This window comes from Crinia signifera, chromosome 2, assembly GCF_055691185.1.
Source record: "Crinia signifera chromosome 2, ASM5569118v1, whole genome shotgun sequence".
Taxonomy (NCBI): domain Eukaryota; kingdom Metazoa; phylum Chordata; class Amphibia; order Anura; family Myobatrachidae; genus Crinia; species Crinia signifera.
The window spans coordinates 378,399,588-378,421,208 of NC_139218.1; the positions used below are offsets into that span (position 1 = coordinate 378,399,588).

Here is a 21,621-nt window from a genome sequence, read left to right on the forward strand (position 1 = left end):
GTGCGGCCCCCACGGAGAACACTGACCCTGACAGATCGCTCAGCGGCACATTGCTGTGTGTAGGGGCATAGCGATAGTGATGTGCGGCCCCCCACGGAGAACACTGACCCTGACAGATCGATCAGCGGTACATCGCTGTGTGTAGGGGCATAGTGATAGCGATGTGCGGCCCCCACGGAGAACACTGACCCTGACAGATTGCTCAGCGGCACATTGCTGTGTGTAGGGGCATAGCGATAGTGATGTGCGGCCCCCTACAGAGAACACTGACCCTGACAGATCGCTCAGTGGCACATGGCTGTGTGTGGGGGCATAGCGATAGCGATGTGCGGCCCCCACGGAGAACACTGACCCTGACAGTATGCTCAGAGGCACATGGCTGTGTGTAGGGGCATAGCGATAGCGATGTGCGGCCCCCATGGAGAACACTGACCTTGACAGATCGCTCAGCGGCACATGGCTGGGTGTAGGGGCATAGCGATAGCGATGTGCGGCCCCCCACGGAGAACACTGACCCTGACAGATTGCTCAGCAGCACATGGCTGTGTGTAGGGGCATAGCGATAGTGATGTGCGGCCCCCACGGAGAACACTGACCCTGACAGATTGCTCAGCAGCACATGGCTGTGTGTAGGGGCATAGCGATAGCGATGTGCGGCCCCCACGGAGAACACTGACCCTGACAGATCGCTCAGCAGCACATGGCTGTGTGTAGGGGCATAGCGATAGCGATGTGCGGCCCCCACGGAGAACACTGACCCTGACAGTATGCTCAGAGGCACATGGCTGTGTGTAGGGGCATAGCGTTAGCGATGTGCGGCCCCCATGGAGAATACTGACCCTGACAGATCGCTCAGCGGCACATGGCTGGGTGTTGGGGCATAGCGATAGCGATGTGCGGCCCCCCACGGAGAACACTGACCCTGACAGATCGCTCAGCGGCACATGGCTGTGTGTAGGGGCAAAGCGATAGCTAAGTGCTGCCCCCCACGGAGAACACTGACCCTGACAGATCGCTCAGCGGCACATTGCTGTGTGTAGGGGCATAGCGATAGCGATGTGCGGCCCCCCACGGAGAACACTGACCCTGACAGATCGCTCAGCGGCACATGGCTGTGTGTAGGGGCAAAGCGATAGCTAAGTGCTGCCCCCCACGGAGAACACTGACCCTGACAGATCGCTCAGCGGCACATTGCTGTGTGTAGGGGCATAGCGATAGCGATGTGCGGCCCCCACGGAGAACACTGACCCTGACAGATCGCTCAGCAGTACATCGCTGTGTGTAGGGGCATAGCGATAGCGATGTGCGGCCCCCATGGAGAACACTGTCCCAGACAGATCGCTCAGCAGCACATGGCTGTGTGTAGGGGCATAGTGATAGCGATGTGTGGCCCCCACGGAGAACACTGTCCCGGATAGATCGCTAAGCGGCACATGGCTGTGTGTAGGGGCATAGCGATAATGATGTGCGTCCCCCCATGGAGAACACAGACCCAGACAGATCGCTCAGCGGCACATCGCTGTGTGTAGGGGCATAGTGATAGCGATGTGTGGCCCCCCACGGAGAACACTGACCCTGACAGATCGCTCAGCGGCACATTGCTGTGTGTAGGGGCATAGTGATAGCGATGTGTGGCCCCCCACGGAGAACACTGACCCTGACAGATCGCTCAGCGGCACATCGCTGTGTGTAGGGGCATAGCGATAGTGATGTGCGGCCCCCATGGAGAACACTGACCCTGACAGATTGTTCAGCGGCACATTGCTGTGTGTAGGGGCATAGCGATAGCGATGTGTGGCCCCCACGGAGAACACTGACCCTGACAGATCGCTCAGCGGCACATGGCTGTGTGTAGGGGCATAGCGATAGTGATGTGCGGCCCCCATGGAGAACACTGACCCTGACAGATCGCTCAGCGGCACATTGCTGTGTGTAGGGGCATAGCGATAGCGATGTGTGGCCCCCATGGAGAACACTGACCCAGACAGATCGCTCACCGGCACATGGCTGTGTGTAGGGGCATAGCGATAGTGATGCCCGCCCCCCACGGAGAACACTGACCCTGACAGATTGCTCAGCGGCACATCGCTGTGTGTTGGGGCATAGCGATAGTGATGTGTGGCCCCCACGGAGAACACTGTCCCGGACAGATCGCTCAGCGGCACATCGCTGTGTGTAGGGGCATAGCCATAGCGATGTGTGGCCCCCACGGAGAACACTGACCCTGACAGATCGCTCAGCGGCACATGACTGTGTGTAGGGGCATAGCGATAGTGATGTGTGGCCCCCACGGAGAACACTGACCCGGACAGATCGCTCAGCGGCACATTGCTGTGTGTAGGGGCATAGCGATAGTGATGTGCGCCCCCTATGGAGAACACAGACCCAGACAGATCGCTCAGCGGCACATGGCTGTGTGTAGGGTCATAGCGATAGCGATGTGCGGCCCCCACGGAGAACACTGACCCTGACAGATCGCTCAGCAGCACATGGCTGTGTGTAGGGGCATAGCGATAGTGATGTGCGGCCCCCACGGAGAACACTGACCCGGACAAATCGCTCAGCGGCACATCGCTGTGTGTAGGGGCATAGCGATAGTGATGTGCGGCCCCCACGGAGAACACTGTCCCTGACAGATCGCTCAGCGGCACATTGCTGTGTGTAGGCCAGGGGCATAGCGATAGCGATGTGCGGCCCCCACGGAGAACACTGTCCCTGACAGATCGCTCAGCGGCACATTGCTGTGTGTAGGGGCATAGTGATAGCGATGTGCGGCCCCCACGGAGAACACTGACCCGGACAGATCGCTCAGCAGCACATTGCTGTGTGTAGGGGCATAGCGATAGTGATGTGTGGCCCCATGGAGAACACTGACCCTGACAGTATGCTCAGCGGCACATGGCTGTGTGTAGGGGCATAGCGATAGCGATGTGTGGCCCCATGGAGAACACTGACCCTGACAGATCGCTCAGCGGCACATTGCTGTGTGTAGGGGCATAGCGATAGCGATGTGTGGCCCCAACGGAGAACACTGACCCTGACAGATCGCTCAGCGGCACATGGCTGTGTGTAGGGGCATAGCAATAGTGATGTGTGGCCCCAACGGAGAACACTGTCCCGGACAGATCGCTCAGCGGCACATTGCTGTGTGTAGGGGCATAGCGATAGCGATGTGCGCCCCCCACGGAGAACACTGACCCTGACAGATCGCTCAGCGGCACATGGCTGTGTGTAGGGGCATAGCGATAGTAATGTGCGGCCCCCACGGAGAACACTGACCCTGACAGATCGCTAAGCGGCACATCGCTGTGTGTAGGGGCATAGCGATAGCGATGTGTGGCCCCCACGGAGAACACTGACCCTGACAGATCGCTCAGCGGCACATTGCTGTGTGTAGGGGCATAGCGATAGCGATGTGTGGCCCCCACGGAGAACACTGACCCAGACAGATCGCTCAGCGGCACATGGCTGTGTGTAGGGGCATAGCGAAAGTGATGTGTGGCCCCCACGGAGAACACTGACCCTGACAGTATGCTCAGTGGCACATTGCTGTGTGTAGGGGCATAGCGATAGCGATGTGTGGCCCCAACGGAGAACACTGACCCTGACAGATCGCTCAGCGGCACATGACTGTGTGTAGGGGCATAGCGATAGTGATGTGTGGCCCCCACGGAGAACACTGACCCTGACAGTATGCTCAGTGGCACATTGCTGTGTGTAGGGGCATAGCGATAGCGATGTGTGGCCCCCCACGGAGAACACTGTCCCGGACAGATCGCTCAGCGGCACATTGCTGTGTGTAGGGGCATAGCGATAGCGATGTGCGGCCCCCACGGAGAACACTGTCCCGGACAGATCGCTCAGCGGCACATTGCTGTGTGTAGGGGCATAGCGATAGCGATGTGCGGCCCCCACGGAGAACACTGTCCCGGACAGATCGCTCAGCGGCACATTGCTGTGTGTAGGGGCATAGCGATAGCGATGTGTGGCCCCCCACGGAGAACACTGTCCCGGACAGATCGCTCAGCGGCACATTGCTGTGTGTAGAGGCATAGCGATAGCGATGTGCGGCCCCCATGGAGAACACTGACCCTGACAGATCGCTCAGCGGCACATTGCTGTGTGTAGAGGCATAGCGATAGCGATGTGCGGCCCCCATGGAGAACACTGACCCTGACAGATCGCTCAGCGGCACATTGCTGTGTGTAGAGGCATAGCGATAGTGATGTGTGGCCCTCACGGAGAACACTGACCCTGACAGATCGCTCAGCGGCACATTGCTGTGTGTGGGGGCATAGCGATAGCGATGTGCGGCCCCCATGGAGAACACTGACCCGGACAGATCGCTCAGCGGCACATGGCTGTGTGTAGGGGCATAGCGATAGCGATGTGTGGCCCCACGGAGAACACTGTCCCAGACAGATCGATCAGCGGCACATCGCTGTGTGTAGGGGCATAGTGATAGCGATGTGCAGCCCCCATGGAGAACACTGACCCTGACAGTATGCTCAGCGGCACATCGCTGTGTGTAGGGGCATAGCGTTAGCGATGTGCGGCCCCCACGGAGAACACTGACCCTGACAGATCGCTCAGCGGCACATTGTTGTGTGTAGGGGCATAGCGATAGCGATGTGTGGCCCCCCACGGAGAACACTGACCCTGACAGTATGCTCAGTGGTACATTGCTGTGTGTAGGGGCATAGTGATAGCGATGTGTGGCCCCCACGGAGAACACTGACCCGGACAGATCGCTCAGCGGCACATTGCTGTGTGTAGGGGCATAGTGATAGCGATGTGCGCCCCCCACGGAGAACACTGACCCTGACAGATCGCTCAGCGGCACATTGCTGTGTGTAGGGGCATAGCGATAGCGATGTGTGGCCCCAACGGAGAACACTGACCCTGACAGATCGCTCAGCGGCACATGGCTGTGTGTAGGGGCATAGCGATAGTAATGTGCGGCCCCCACGGAGAACACTGACCCTGACAGATCGCTCAGCGGCACATCGCTGTGTGTAGGGGCATAGCGATAGTAATGTGCGGCCCCCACGGAGAACACTGACCCTGACAGATCGCTAAGCGGCACATCGCTGTGTGTAGGGGCATAGCGATAGTGATGTGCGGCCCCCACGGAGAACGCTGACCCTGACAGATCGCTCAGCGGCACATTGCTGTGTGTAGGGGCATAGCGATAGTGATGAGCGGCCCCCCATGGAGAACACTGACCCTGACAGATCGCTCAGCGACACATGGCTGTGTGTAGGGGCATAGCGATAGCGATGTGTGGCCCCCACGGAGAACACTGACCCTGACAGATCGCTCAGCGGCACATTGCTGTGTGTAGGGGCATAGCGATAGCGATGTGTGGCCCCCACGGAGAACACTGACCCAGACAGATCGCTCAGCGGCACATGGCTGTGTGTAGGGGCATAGCGATAGTGATGTGCGGCCCCCACGGAGAACACTGACCCTGACAGATTGCTCAGCGGCACATCGCTGTGTGTAGGGGCATAGCGATAGTAATGTGCGGCCCCCACGGAGAACACTGACCCTGACAGTATGCTCAGCGGCACATCGCTGTGTGTAGGGGCATAGCGATAGTAATGTGCGGCCCCCAGGAAGAACACTGACCCTGACAGATCGCTCAGCGGCACATTGCTGTGTGTAGGGGCATAGCGATAGTGATGAGCGGCCCCCCATGGAGAACACTGACCCTGACAGATCGCTCAGCGACACATGGCTGTGTGTAGGGGCATAGCGATAGCGATGTGTGGCCCCCACGGAGAACACTGACCCTGACAGATCGCTCAGCGGCACATTGCTGTGTGTAGGGGCATAGCGATAGCGATGTGTGGCCCCCACGGAGAACACTGACCCAGACAGATCGCTCAGCGGCACATGGCTGTGTGTAGGGGCATAGCGATAGTGATGTGCGGCCCCCACGGAGAACACTGACCCTGACAGATTGCTCAGCGGCACATCGCTGTGTGTAGGGGCATAGCGATAGTAATGTGCGGCCCCCACGGAGAACACTGACCCTGAAAGTATGCTCAGCGGCACATCGCTGTGTGTAGGGGCATAGCGATAGTAATGTGCGGCCCCCAGGAAGAACACTGACCCTGACAGTATGCTCAGCGGCACATGGCTGTGTGTAGGGGCATAGCGATAGTGATGCCCGCCCCCCACGGAGAACACTGTCCCGGACAGATCGCTCAGCAGCACATGACTGTGCAGCGCTGTGTGCTCAGAGATCTGAGCATTCTGAGTTGTCTCCCCATGTGTAGGCCCCAGTAAAGAGATTGATAAAGGGAGACTGATACCGATAGAGGTTTAGCAAGAGATAGAGGGAAGGGGAGAGATATAGTGGGCAAAAAAGTGATGGGGAGAGACAGAGTAGCGATGTAGTGGTCACTTACTGCTAGGCTCCTCACGTCTGCCCTCACATGTTTGTATTGCCTTTTAAGCTCTGTAAATGAAATATAAAGTAAGTCAGACAGACTGGTGCTGCTATGGATTCTGCAGCTGACAGTGATGGCATTGTGGCTTGCAGAATGTTTCCATATATTACACTGTATGTTACACAGAATGTCGGAGAATATATATATACGGTACTTATGTAGTATCTGGGCTGCCGATTTTTTGATTGTATGCCTTAAGTTAAGGCATACAATCAGATGCGATGCGATGCGATATCGCATCGCATCGCATCGCATCGCATCCGATATCGGATGCGATGACCCGATTTTTCCATAGGAATCAATGTTAAAATGATTCCTATGGAAAAATGGGTCCTTTTCATACCCCTACTATCCAAGTGGGCATGGAGTTGGATATAAACCTGTGGCGAGCGTAGCGAGCCACCGAGCCCGAAGCGTGGCGAGCGAAGCGAGCCCCGCGAGGGGACGGTATTCGTCCCCTCGCGGGGCTCGCTTCGCTCGCCACGCTTCGGGCTCGGTGGCTCGCTACGCTCGCCACGCTTCGGGCTCGGTGGCTCGCTACGCTCGCCACAGGTTTATATCCAACTCCATGCCCACTTGGATAGTAGGGGTATGAAAAGGACCCATTTTTCCCATTGAATTCCATGTTAAAATGGACTCAGTCCATTTTAACATTGATTCCTATGGAAAAATCGGGTCATCGCATCGCATCGCATCGCATCGAATCGCATGGTCGCATGCGATGCGATGCGATCTCCCGATCCGACCCGATTTAGAAATCGGCAGCCCAGATACTACATAAGTACCATATATACTGTACCTGGTGGGGGGACCCGTCACAGGTTGGGATCGTTTGGTCCACAGTCATAACGATCGACACTGTTAGATCGACATGGGGAAAGGTGGACATGGGTTTAGGGCGACATGGGACAAGGTCGACGTGTGTTAAGGTCGACACATGTTAAGTTCAACCGGTCAATAGGAAGACACAGGCATTAGGTTGACAGGGTCTAGGTCGACAGGCAAAAGGTTGACATGGCTTTTTCACTGTTTTATGATCCGAATGTCGACACAGTCGACATTCACGACCTGTCGACTGAAAGTCATGTTGACTTTTTCACCTGTCTACATTCTATATGTCGGTATTTTGACCTTGTCGGTATTTTAAATGTCGGTATTTTGACTTTGTCGGGATTTTGACCGTCGGTCAATGGTTGTCGGTATTTTGACTGTCGGGATTTTGACCATCGGGTTTTGACTGCATCCCAGGAGATGCTTTTAAAGCTGGCCATTCACTAGTGCAAATTGTACACTTTTCACCCAATTCCGATGGATCGGGTGTAACGTGTAAAGTGTCCATATCGCATGTGTGATCCAATCTGATGCGCGGCCCCATGCACATCGCAGTCGGAGATCGGACCTGACCTCCGACTCAGACAGCCTCCCGGCAGCAGGGAATGGGATCACATGCTATATATTGCATGCAAAAGGACGACATGCGATCCTGCCACCCGGGAACATCCTGGGCGACTCGAGGGGAATTGGCTGCGACTTTTCCCCTAAGGTGCCTGTAATCAGAGAGGGATCATACAATGTCACCGCTACATGCACTGTACTTACTGAACCAGGCGTAGTTGGCCCACACGTCACACATCATGAGCAGCTCTTCTGCGCCCATAGTTGTTGTGCTGCTGAAATCAAAAGAAGAACACTAGTAATATTTATATACAACATAGATTCTTATGTGTTTTCTGGGGCACCGGGTTACCTCCCCCAAGCGGCCGCAGGGTGATTGTCACCCTGCGGCCGCTTGGGGGGTGATAACCCAGGGTTTTCTGGGAGTTCCCCAAAAAACACAGACGTTCTCCAGCCGTTGGGTGGGAGGGCTGCTGATGTCAGCAGCGGCCTCCTTCTCCCTGTAGCCATCGCTGAGAAAGTCCTGGCTTACTCTGCACTGCGCACAGAGGGGAAAACCATTCCATGTGAGTGATTGCAAATGGTTCTACCATCATGTGCACAGCTGCGAACAAACGTGCAGCCGTGCACATGGGCGGGAGTTCACGCGTGTGGGGCGGAGTTTACCTGATTGTTTGGCTGTGAAGATTCGCAGCCCTGAGATCATGTCTGAATTGGGCCTGTGGTGAACTGCACATCAGTACCAGGAACAGGTCAACTGCGGTTCTTTCTAGATGCTAGTAAGTGACCTTGTATTTAATTGAGGGTACTTTTTACCCAGGCCCAGGTCTACTGTAGAGGCCGGGGGCCCGCTCCCCCTCCCCCTTTCTAGCCTGTCTTCTCTTTCCGTCTTCTTAAAAAAAAAACTGCATGGGAATGTGGCCATGCCCCTTTCCAGAGGCCACACCCCCTACATTTTCCCAGGGCCCAGGTGACCTGTCAGCGCCCCTGCATAGGAGAGAGGACTGACTGTTGACTCTCTTTCTAGCCGAGCATATAGCAGCGTGCAGGGGCAAACGCAGGATTTTCAGAAGGGGGTTTCCAGAGGGGCGGAGCAAAGCACGGAGATGGACACTTAGGTGACCCAGTATATGCCGGGTCAGTTAAAGTATTATAGATAGACCAAATGTATAATAATAATAATAATAATAATATACATACAGGGGTGTCAACAGCAGTGTAGACCCCTGGGCATAGCAATGTATTGGGGCACCTACCAATCCTCCAGCGGTAGGGGTGGAGGAAGCTTTGATGTCCCGCGGGTGGTAGGGGATATTATATCAACCGCTCAGCATGTAGGGCCTGGATCAGTAATTTCCACTAATTACCCCTTTACTGCACAGATGGTGGGAGATGGGGTGGGAGAAGGGGGCATTGGGCTAATTGAAGGGGCCCTGATACATAACTTCCAGGGTGGTAGAGGATGTTTAATATGCAGAGGAGGGGTGTATAGTGGAGTGGGCTTATTATTCATAATTTTCTGGTGAGAGTACAGCTTGCTTGATTGCAGATATCTCCAGTTCCCGGAAATAGATTTCTTAGATTTTAATGGAATAAAAAACTAGAGAATCCCACCTACCAAATGGTATTGGGGACTAGGGGATCAGAGTTCAGGAGGCAGAGCAATCTGCCAACGAGTATATAAAACTACATACCAGGTGTGTGGAGCTGGAACAGTAACCAGCTGCTCGAAGGCTGATATCTCTGGTTCTCGGAAAAGTAGAGACAAGCTTCTAGAGTCGTTCAAAGGGGGAGAGTTCCATCTTTTGGAATATACCCTCAGAAAAACTCTAAGTCAGACAGAACCTGAAATATCTGACTGGGAAGAGCAATTAACAGGCTTGGATGGGGACCACTGCTTTGAAGTCATATATCTCCGGTTCCCAAGGGCCGATTTTTAAAATTCTTGCACTCATTTAAAAAGGGGACCCTCAGCTTTCAGCCTGGGGGGTTTCTGGGTACTCAGAAACCCCCCCTGCGTGCGCTACTGGCGTGTGCTGTGCTGGAAGATAGAGGCTGCTAAAGCAGCAGTCAGTCCTCTCCTTGACTGCAATGGGGAAGTGTGTGTGTGTGGGGTGGCACATCAGGACCCAGGGCCCCGCCAACAGGCCAGGGCCAACAGTAATCAACCTCCCCTTCCTCTATCAGCAGCACTGGCCACACATGCTCGGCAGCATAGAATTTTAGATGTCAGTGTAGATACCTCACCCAAATCTCTCTCTCTGCCCATCTTACATATGCCCCTCCCACATCTCTCTATGGGCCAGATGTACTAAGCTTGAAAAGTGATAAAATGGAGAGTGAAAAATCACCAGCCAATCAGCTTATAACTGTTATGTCACAGGCTGAGTTTGAAAAATGTCAGACAGGAGCTGATTGGTTGGTGGTTTATCACTCTCTATTTTATCACTTTTCAAGGCTTAGTACATCTCGCCCTGTCTCTGCCCATCTTACATTTGCCCCTCCCACATCTCTCTCTGGGGCCCATTTATCAATTATCGCATTTACAATGCGATCTGGGGGGAATGTTACCACCCAGGATCGCATTGTAAAGAACAGGGCAGAGCCCGTCCCTGCAATGCGCTCAGCCGGAAGTCAGGGGGTCTGCGCATGTGTGGTTAGCGCTGACCCCCGCCGACCCTGCCGACCCCGGCAGCAGCATGATAGCATAGCCATAGGCTACAATGGGCTTTCGCCATCTCAGAATGGTGATAGCCCAGGGATGCGAAGCCGGGCTGCCCGATGTTGTTACATTGGGCAGCATTGCATCCCCTATAGAAGCCTATAGGGCAGGGCTGGGCAATTGCGGCCCTCCAGATGTTGATGAACTACACATCCCAGCATGCCTTGCATCAGTTTCAGCATGGACACTTAGCAAAACTAATGCAAAGCATCCTGGGATGTGTAGTTCATCAACATCTGGAGGGCCGTAATTGCCCAGCCCTGCTATAGGGGATGTGGCAGGTGGGATAGCAGCGGGGATCGGAAATTCCTGCTGCCTTCCCCCTTTGGTACATTTCAGCGATACTTAATATTTGCGGCTAACCCCCCAAAAATGGGTGTTTTCGGGGATTTAGCCGCAAATATGGTTTGATAAATGCGGCCCTTTGCCCTCTTACATCTGCCCCTCCCACAACTCTCTCCCCCTCCCACCACATCTAACTCTGGCAATCTTACTGACTCCCTCCCTCCAGCCCAAGCAGTACAGCATGGTACTAGCCAGGTTTATAAAGTTACTTGCTCTCTTCTTCTTTTGCTCACACCATAGAATCAGGCCCTATATAATATTAGTGTATGTTCTGCTTCTACGTAAGTGGCTGCATAAACCTTGTGGCACCATATAAGACAATAATTAATTGTACCCTTGCAAGACAATGTAATCAGACCTGGTGTTTGCTTTGTTGCGGATAGTTATTAGTGAATACAGTTTTATACTGATAATGATTATTCTGCTACAGGTTACATAATCCAAATTATCCCTTATCCATAGTTTCCAGAATGTATTTGTTGTTGTTGGTAAAAGCACTACTTGGACATCTGTAACTGGCACTACTGGGGACATGATACAGTATGTAACTGGTACACCTGTAACTTGCACTACTGAGGACATCTAACTGGCACTACTTGGGGCATGATATATAACTGGCACTACTGAGGACATCTGTAACTGGCACTAATGAGAACATGATATGTTACTGTCACTACAGTGACATCTGCAACTGGCACTACTGGGGACATATGTTACTGGCACTACTGGGGACATCTGTAACTGGCATTACTGGGGACATCTGTAACAGCACTACTGAGGACATGGTATGTAACTGTCACTACAGTGACATCTGCAACTGGCACTACTGGGGACATATGTTACTGGCACTACTGGGGACATTTGTAACTGGCATTACTGGGGACATCTGTAACAGCACTACTGAGGACATGGTATGTAGCTGGCACTACTTTGACATCTGCAACTGGCACTACTGGGGACATGATATCTTACTGGCCCTACTGGGGACATGATACAGTATGTAACTGGCACTACTGAGGACATCTGTAACTGGCATTACTGGGGACATCTGTAACTGGCACTGCTGTGACATCTGCAACTGGCACTACTGGGGACATGGTATCTTACTGGCACTACTGGGGACATGATACAGTATGTAACTGGCACTACTGGGGAGATCTGTAAGTGCACTACTGGGGACATGATGTAACTGGAACTACTGGGGACATGATATGTAACTGGCACTACTGAGGACATCTGTAACTGGCACTAATGAGAACATGATATGTTACTGGCACTACTGGGGACATCTGTAACAGCACTACTGAGGACATGATATGTAACTGGCACTACAGTGACATCAGCAACTGGCACTACTGTGGACATATGTTACTGGCACTACTGAGGACATCTGTAACTGGCATTACTGGGGACATCTGTAATAGCACTACTGATGACATGGTATGTAACTGGCACTACTTTGACATCTGCAACTGGCACTACTGGGGACATGATATCTTACTGGCACTACTGGGGACATGATACAGTATGTAACTGGCACTACTGAGGACATCTGTAACTGGCATTACTGGGGACATCTGTAACTGGCACTGCTGAGGACATGGTATGTAACTGGCACTACTTTGACATCTGCAACTGGCACTACTGGGGACATGATATGTTACTGGCACTACTGGGGACATGATACAGTATGTAACTGGCACTACTGTGGACATCTGTAAGTGCACTACTGGGGACATGACATGTAACTGCCACTAAATATGTGCAAGAAAATGATTGCTTAGCATTTAGATTCAGTGCCTGAGATTGTACACAAACTGTGTTTCATGTTTTAAAACCTTGTTTCATGCACAAATAAAATATATTTGTGTTTATTTCATGTGTTTGATGTGTTTGTACGACATAAATACAAGATAAACCTCAAGATTCCACACTGAAATATATATTTTCCGAAATACAGAATAAGCCGTTATCCAAAATGCTTCTGGTCCAGAGCCTTTTGGATAAGGGATACCCGACCTGTATTAGTTTCTGCGTAGTAGTACTGACCATTCTGTAAGAAATCTCACTTACCAAGGTACAGTAGCTGGTTTCTGTCTGTACAGTATGTCTGGTGTTCTGTGAGGTTCTGACCTGTCACAGCCTGGGAGCGGCAGTTGGTGTCACTCACTCATTATGACATCATTAGTCACAGTGGCCAGGCCATGGCATGTAAAGGTGTAAATACAAGTCCATGATGTGATTTGCATGGTAAATGATATTGGTTCAGATAAATACCCTACAAACCAAGGGTACAGCCGCCATAATGGTGCCCAGGAGACGACGGAAGAGCCGCTATCAGACCTGCGTTACCGGAGTATTATAGCGCATTTGTGACCCAATATCGGTCAGCAGCTTCTTTGCCAAACTCTGATTTATACTTTGACAGTTTTTATTTTAATTCAAAATATAAAACTGCTGACATTTCTCTAGGACAATGGGGGACACTTCATATTTAGGGGTAGATGTATCAAACCTTGGAGAGAATTAATGTGGAGAGAGATAAAGTAGCAGCCAGTCCGCTCCTAACTGCCATGTTACAGGTAGTGTTTGGAAAATGACAGGAGGTGATTGGTCGGTATTTTATCTCTCTCTCCAAGCTATGGTAAATCTCCCCCAATGCTAAGCATTATATAATGGGTGTATGCTTTATTAAATGAGAGGGACAGGTGAAGTCAGAGTCTGTAAGACAGGGGTGAGAGATGCATGTGCTGTATTTGTATCTGCAGACACAGAAAGAATGGCTGATTCCCAATGAGGGGCATGCGGGCGAATAAATGTGCGCTACGGGCAGGGCGATAAGGTAACACGCACCAGATAGCACATGAAGTATTATCCCCAGGGCGCAGCAGCATCGTCCTTCCTGCGAGATTGCTGCTATGTTTATTAGTACAAATTAGGGAAACATAATATATTGGGTAATACATATTGGGGGAGATGAATCAAAGTTTCTAAAGAAGGGTGACATTGTCCAATTGTTCATTAAAACAGAACTGAATATTGGCAGCATGAACAGTGCGACGCCTCAAAGCAATGAGGTCATGGGTTCAAGGGCCCAATTGAGACCTGCTCACTGTGACCCTGTGACGTCCATACTGCAATCACTGGCCTGTTGGGCCATGTATGCACCAAGCAAGATGGCTGCAGCTGGGCTGATGCCCTTGGCACTGTTGGCGCGTGGTGGTAACTGCCAGGATAAGCGTGCATGAAGCACTTGGTACAGTGACTGTGAACACAAATACATCAGAATTCAGGTATCTTCATGTTCTCCTTTTATTCATATACTTGTTTTGTAAAAATAACACAGATGACAAAGTTGTATCTCCCCACCCACCACATACACACTCACATACAGTACACTGTTATCCATTGCACATTTATTTTGCTGCCAGCACCCATCAACTGCAGAATGCCAATGCCCTCTTATGTGCCATTACATTATAAATACTGTGACACACCTCCCAACTTTTGGAGTCTTAAAGCCGAGATCTGGTGCGCCTGAAAAGGGAACAGAACCTGGGGCGAGGGGAGAGGGGCCTCCAAGTTGCACCACAACCCCATTTTCATCATTTTGGGGGCATGTCCAGTGCTCCCAGAGTGGCTGGCCAGCCCCTGGATCCCCACCCTGCACTGTTGGCGTTCTATCGGGCATACCTTTCAACATTTTTCTGGCTGACGTTGGAATCATGTACGTGCCAAATTACCTCTGTGTATAGTATTATGCTACTCGTAATAGTGACTTAATCATATAATCATATATCTTCGCTATTTATAGGTTGTATCTATTTTTCCTGATTGGGTGGCTATTTTGCACTATAGTCTTCCCCTACACTTTGATTTATAGTGCAATGGACACTTTAAAGCAACCAGGGCCCAGTTCAGGATGCCATGATAAAAATCAAACCACATTACATAGAATGTGATGGCAGATAAGAACCATCTAGTCTGCCCCTTTATTAAACATGTTACCTCAAACCATATTTGATCCTTATTTTTTGTAAGGATATCAATATGCCTATCCCAAGCATGTTTAAATTGTACTACTGTATCTGCCTCTACCACCTCTGATGGTAGGCTATTCCACTTATCCACTACCCTTCTGTGAAGTAATTCTTCCTCACATTTCCCCTGAATCGTCCTCCCTCTAGTGTCAGTGCATGTCCTCGTGTTCTGTTGCTCCTCTTCATGTGAAGAATGGGTACTTGTGTATTATCACGGCGCCCACGAAATCAGCCGCAAATCGCATAGAAAAATCGGATGCGATTTTGCGGCCGATTTTCGACCGATTTTTCACTTTTTCCGGCCAATTTGCATGCTGTTCCATTATTGCACACCTTGCACACCCCCGATTTCCATCGTAGTGCATCGCATGCAATATAGTGGCATGTGATGCATGCCATGCGATGCATGTGAAGCGATTCGATTTGTAATTGTACAATCACCCTGATGGGTGCTTACAATGTTAAATGCACCGCCATTGTTAACGCCACCTCCACTATCAACGCCAACCCGAAGCGTGGCGAGCGTAGCGAGCCCGCGAGGGGCGGCGGTACGCGTCCTCCGACATTTTCATACCCCACTATCCACGTCGGCGTGGAGTTGATTTTAGATAGTGTGGCGAGCGCAGCGAGCCACCGAGCCCGAAGCGTGGCGAGGGGACGCGGAATACATGTAAAGTAATTCACGCTTCGGGCTCGGTGGCTCGCTGCGCTCGCCACACTATCTAAAATCAACTCCACGCCGACGTGGATAGTGGGGGTATGAAAAGGTCGGAGGACGCGTACCGCTGCGCTCGCCACGCTTCGGGTTGGCGTTGATAGTGGGGGTGGCGTTAACAATGGGGGGGCATTTAACATTGCAAATCACATTGCATCGCATGCCACTTGCTGGCATACGTTGCTATGTGATATTTAATTGTACAATCAGGGGCATTTTCCCGAAAATCACATCGCATACCATCGCATAGTACCTGGGGGTGTGCAAGGATGGAATAACATGCAAATCATCAGGAAATGGCCGAAAATCGTCCAAAAATCGGACGCAAAATCGCATTGCTGATCAAATCGGCCAAAAATCGGCAGAAAATCGGCCGATAAATCGGATGCAATATCGGATGCGATTTGGATAAAATCGAGCGCCTTGATAATACACAAGTACCGAAGAATGTCTCCCACCTATACCTTGTTAAAGCCCTTGATATATTTGAAACATTGGATTGGATTGATACATTGGATTTGGATTATTGGGTTCACCAATGACACTTTCCAAAGGCTTTTGTATTAGATGGACAACACGTTCAGGTGAATGTCGGGACACTTATACCCGTGCATAGGATTATGTGGTTCTAATTTTTAACCTCCTCTTAAAAATGACACTGGATTTGGTTCATTTTCATCTATCTATCTATCTATCTATCTATCTATCTATCTATCTATCTATCATATATATACATATAAATATATATAGATATATAAGCATTTTTTATTATTGTCTTTTTGAATGGTTGTGAATAAATTATTAAACTTTGCGAACTCTGGCTCATATCTATTTTATACAACTTTATGAAAAGAAAACCATACCGCAAGGAAGAGCAATGACAGAAACCTTTATGTGAGGATCCCAACTCAGTGTGATTGTGAGCTGGGTGCGGTTGCACTATATTTACTGTTCAGAATTTAAAGAAACCTTTATTCATATGGATATTCATTCCTTACATGTAAGTGAGGTGCATATTACTGTTGTCTTGGGTTTCAGGCATGTAACGCTACCAGGGAGGTTGATCCCTAAAGATGCCTGTATGTGCATAATTTATTTCACATTTAAGTGAGTATGGCACACAGTCCATTCATATTGTACTTGGACTGGATTTCCCTTTTCACCATACCTATTGTGACATTTGGGTCTGTGGTTTTATTTATTTGAGGATCCTTGCAATCATCTTTTCACCTATTCGCTGTTGGTATTTAAATTACTGGTATTGTATTACACATCATTCCATTTATGTTTCTGTGGTGATGCTTCTAAATCATAACAAGGATATTTAATGAGAAGATTCACAAAAAAAATGGATTTGTTTTATGTCACCTGGATCTTCATGATCAGTGACTATCAGGGCCGGCGCTACCCGCTCAGCAGAGGATGCAAAGCAGGTAGGCGCCGGGCAGGAGAGGCGCCACTGTCCCTGCTCTGCATCCCCTGCTGTCTCTGACTCTCTGAGGCTGCCGGCTGCTGCTGCGCCTATCACACTGCAGGGCACGCAGCAGCGCCGGAGGCACAGAGTTCCCTCCAGGCTCCTATAGTATACATCAGGGCAGCAGTACGTACTAAAAGGGGCGGGGCTACATGGGACGGAGGGGGTGGGGCTACACTGACGGAGGGGCGGGGCTACGATGGAGCAAGACTGAAGAGAGACACAGGAGAGACTGAGCTGCCAGGACAGCAGACTAAAGTGTGAGTGTACTAATGTTGGCAACTGGTGTGGGCACGTGTATAGGCAGGCAGCATTACCAATGTCAGCAACTGGTGTGAGCATGTGTGTAGGCAGCATTACTAATGTCGGCAACTGATGTAGGCATGTGTATAGTCAGCGCTACTAATGTCAGCAACTGGTGTGAGCATGTGTGTAGACATCGCTACTAATGTTGGCAACAGATGTAGGCATGTGTATAGTCAGCGCTACTAATGTCAGCAACTGGTGTGAGCATGTGTGTAGACATCGCTACTAATGTTGGCAACTGATGTAGGCATGTGTATAGTCAGCGCTACTAATGTCAGCAACTGGTGTGAGCATGTGTGTAGACATCGCTACTAATGTTGGCAACTGATGTAGGCATGTGTATAGTCAGCGCTACTAATGTCAGCAACTGGTGTGAGCATGTGTGTAGACATCGCTACTAATGTTGGCAACTGATGTAGGCATGTGTATAGTCAGCGCTACTAATGTCAGCAACTGGTGTGGGCACGTGTATAGTCAGTGCTACTAATGTCAGCAACTGGTGTGGGCACATGTATAGTCAGCGCTACTAATGTCAGCAACTGGTGTGAGCATGTGTATAGTCAGTGCTACTAATGTCAGCAACTGGTGTGGGCACATGTATAGTCAGCGCTACTAATGTCAGCAACTGGTGTGTGCATGTGTATAGTCAGTGCTACTAATGTCAGCAACTGGTGTGGGCACATGTATAGTCAGCGCTACTAATGTCAGCAACTGGTGTGGGCACATGTATAGTCAGCGCTACTAATGTCAGCAACTGGTGTGTGCATGTGTATAGTCAGTGCTACTAATGTCAGCAACTGGTGTGGGCACATGTATAGTCAGCGCTACTAATGTCAGCAACTGGTGTGGGCACATGTATAGTCAGCGCTACTAATGTCAGCAACTGGTGTGTGCACGTGTATACAGCGGTGTAGCTAGGTGCAATGGTGCCTGGAGCAAGAGCATGTTTCGCGCCCCCCCCCCCCCCCCCCCCCCCGGGGGGATCAGCACTGACCATACATGCGCACACATATGGCTGTGCACATCGCACAGTGGGTTCCTTTTCAGTGAAGGTACATCCCCCAAGATACGATTGCATATTACAATGTGATCCTGGGCGAGCATCGAGGGTATATAAAATGGGTCCTCAATGCTCTGCCCCTCCAATTACTTTCACTGCTACAGGACCAGACAGACCCTGGCCAGAGATGAAGGGTAAGTATATTTGCAGTAGGGAGAGAGGTGGTACAGAGTGGGGGGCAGAATGGGAATGGTGTTGGAGCAGGACATAGCATAAAACGAAAAAGGGGGTAGGCCAGTACAGAGCAGGGAGGAAGACATGGCAGGGAGTGAGGCAGGAGAGAAGGGGGGAGTGATAAAACTGTAGACCCCACTGTCGCTGGGCCTATTAGTCCGTGACCGGACAATGTGCAGCTTCACACTGCCGTCACTGTTAAACACCCCCAGTGCACGCTTGATATTGTAAAATTACCCCCTCTCACCTCTAGCTGCCAGCCTGCCACTTCCTGCGGAGCTGCATCGTCTTGCGGTGTGTTCTGACGGCAGCAGCTCCGTCTTGAAGTGCTACTAGTGAACTATACAGTGCAGGCAGGCGGGGGGCTGGGTCCTGGACTTAGGAGAGGGAGCCGAGCTGAGCGCGGGTATACTCCGCAGTCAGCACTGCAGACGCTGCTGTCTCTCTCCCCCATAGCTCCCAAACCGGCGCATGCGCAATGAGAGCGCTGGCCGGGTTTTTTTCTTTCTCAGGGCATGGAACGGGCGAGCAGGGCAGTGGAGCCGGCGGTAGAGTGCAAAGCTCCGGCGCCAGGTGACATTACTGCGCCCGGAGCAAGCGCTCCATCGGCTCCACCGTAGCTACGCCTCTGCGTGTATAGTCAGTGCTACTAATGTTGGCAACTGGTGTGGGCACATGTATAGTCAGCGCTACTAATGTCGGCAACTGGTGTGGGCACGTGTATAGTTAGCGCTACTAATGTCAGCAACTGGTGTTGGCACATGTATAGTGAGCGCTACTAATGTCGGCAACTGGTGTGAGCATGTGTGTAGACATCGCTACTAATGTCGGCAACTGATGTAGGCATGTGTATAGTCAGTGCTACTAATGTCAGCAACTGGTGTGGGCACGTGTATAGTCAGTGTACTAATGTCAGCAACTGCTGTGGGCACGTGTATAGTCAGCGCTATTAATGTCGGCAACTGGTGTGGGCACGTGTATAGTCAGTGCTACTAATGTCGGCAACTGCTGTGGGCACGTATATAGTTAGCGCTACTAATGTCGGCAACTGCTGTGGGCACGTGTATAGTCAGCGCTGCTAATGTCGGCAACTGGTGTAGGCACGTATATAGTTAGCGCTACTAATGTCAGCAACTGGTGTGGGCACGTGTATAGTCAGCGCTACTAATGTCGGCAACTGGTGTGAGCATGTATGTAGACAGAGCTAGTGATGTCGGCAACTGGTGGGGGCACATGTATAGGCAGTGCTACTGCTGTTGGCAACTGGTGTGGGTATATGGTTACACAGTGCTACTAATGTCGGCAACTGGTGTGGGCATATGGTTACACAGTAGCGCCTTGAGTCCTGTTGGAGAAAGTGCGCTATATAAATTCTACTTACCTACTTACAGTGCTACTAATGTCGGCAACTGGTGTGGGCATATGGTTACACAGTGCTACTAATGTTGGCAACTGGTGTGAGCACTACGTATAAGCAGAGCAACTACTTTTGGCAACTGGTGTGGGCGTTCTGAATAAGCAGCCCTTCAAATGTGGGTAAATCCAGGAGTATTCGGAGCATTATGTGTAGCATAATGTGTGTCAATGTCATATGGGCATTATGGTGCATGGCATATTTTGTAAGGAGAATTACAGTGTGTGGCATAATGTGTAATGGGCATTATGGTGTGCTGCATATTGTGTAAGGGGCATCATGATGTGTGGCATAATGTATAATTTGCATTACTGTGTGTGGTATAATGTGTAATGGGCATTAGGGTTTGAAGCATAATGTGTTATGGGGATTACGGTGTAATTGGTACTTTTATGTGACCACGCCCATTCCCCATAAAGCTACGCTCCTACATTTTTGCACGCTCCTACGGCGCAAACTCTCCCTGTTTTTTTTTACTTATGGCACCAAAATGGCTAGTAACAGCTGTGTAAGGTGAATAATATTGTGCTACTATGTGGTGTAATTTGGAGTGGGAGTACATTTGTGTGGCCATTCCCCTTCCTTGAGAGATCACACATTTTTCTTTTGGTGTGCGCTGTCCCTTTGTAAAGCTTGGGTGGGCGCAAATTTATAGTTTGCAGGAGGGCGCCGAACCCCCTAGCACCGGCCCTGGTGACTATTTATATTCCATTTATGCTTGAGATTCTAATTATCCCTTTGTGTATTGCTTTATTTTATTGTGTTGTGTTTACTAGGAAGCTCTTCATATTGTTTTGTGGTCTCTAGGAGGCTCTGTGTATTGTACAGCAGTCACAAGGATTATCTTGTGTACTTAGATTTTTGATAATCCTTACACAGCTATGCATTAGATGAGGTAGCACAGTAGTACATCACAAAATTATTTTGTTACTTAAGCACTTTTTAAAAACAGAAATTTTAAAATCATTTTCGTTCACTGACTCTCAAAAATACAAAACCCCATAAAATCTAAGTGTAATAAAAAAACGTTAACGCTTCCTGCTTTTTGTCGGTCATTAAGAATTTCGCCTCCTTATCACTTTCCTTGGCTTCCATTATAAAACAACAGTGTCTTCTCATACTGCAGAGGTCCGGGGGCTCAGACGCATCTCCAGCAATGTAAACATAGAGCAGTAAATGCAAAGGCACTTCCTGGGATCCTATAGTTCATGGCAGCTGGGTCTCATATACTGTCCATTGCAGCTGAGCTCTCATATACTGTTCATTGGGAGCGCACCTTTGTAAATGGTGCTGTAATGCATCCTTTTCTTTTTGCAACTGAGAACTGTCATTACTAGAAGCAGAATTACTAAAAGGACCAAACCAATGAATAGGAGACACAGGAGGGCGACATTGGCCTGGCTCGCTGTCAGGACCTGCCCCAGAAACGGCACCCCAGTCATGCTGTCAGGATCTGGAATACAAATAAAGAGGGAATGTAAAGGGCTGATAACACCAGCAGCTGTATACAGATTACCT

At 50.5% G+C, this 21,621-nt stretch overlaps 1 protein-coding gene and 1 long non-coding RNA gene across 6 annotated transcripts in view; both read right to left on the minus strand.

Moving 5' to 3' along the window:
* Nucleotides 1–13,100, minus strand: part of LOC146059237 (uncharacterized) — a 37,725-nt gene extending 24,625 nt beyond the window's left edge. For 3 of the 5 annotated variants that reach the window (XR_014470197.1, XR_014470199.1, XR_014470201.1), the window contains exons 1-3: nt 12,994–13,100; nt 8,058–8,125; nt 6,417–6,466 (exon numbers count right to left, since the gene is read on the minus strand). This is a non-coding gene — a long non-coding RNA (uncharacterized LOC146059237). Of the gene's footprint in view, nt 1–6,416; nt 6,467–8,057; nt 8,129–12,993 lie in introns of all 5 variants that reach the window. The other 2 variants (XR_014470198.1, XR_014470200.1) reach the window with 1 other exon arrangement.
* A 5,386-nt stretch (nt 13,101–18,486) lies between these two features.
* The window catches only part of LOC146058115 (ferroxidase HEPHL1-like), a 68,273-nt gene continuing 65,138 nt past the window's right edge, over nt 18,487–21,621 (minus strand). Inside the window, exon 19 of the mRNA XM_083170116.1 lies at nt 18,487–21,556. Coding sequence (XP_083026242.1) covers nt 21,354–21,556 — 203 coding nt within the window. The 3' untranslated portion in view covers nt 18,487–21,353. The remainder of the gene's footprint in view (nt 21,557–21,621) is intronic.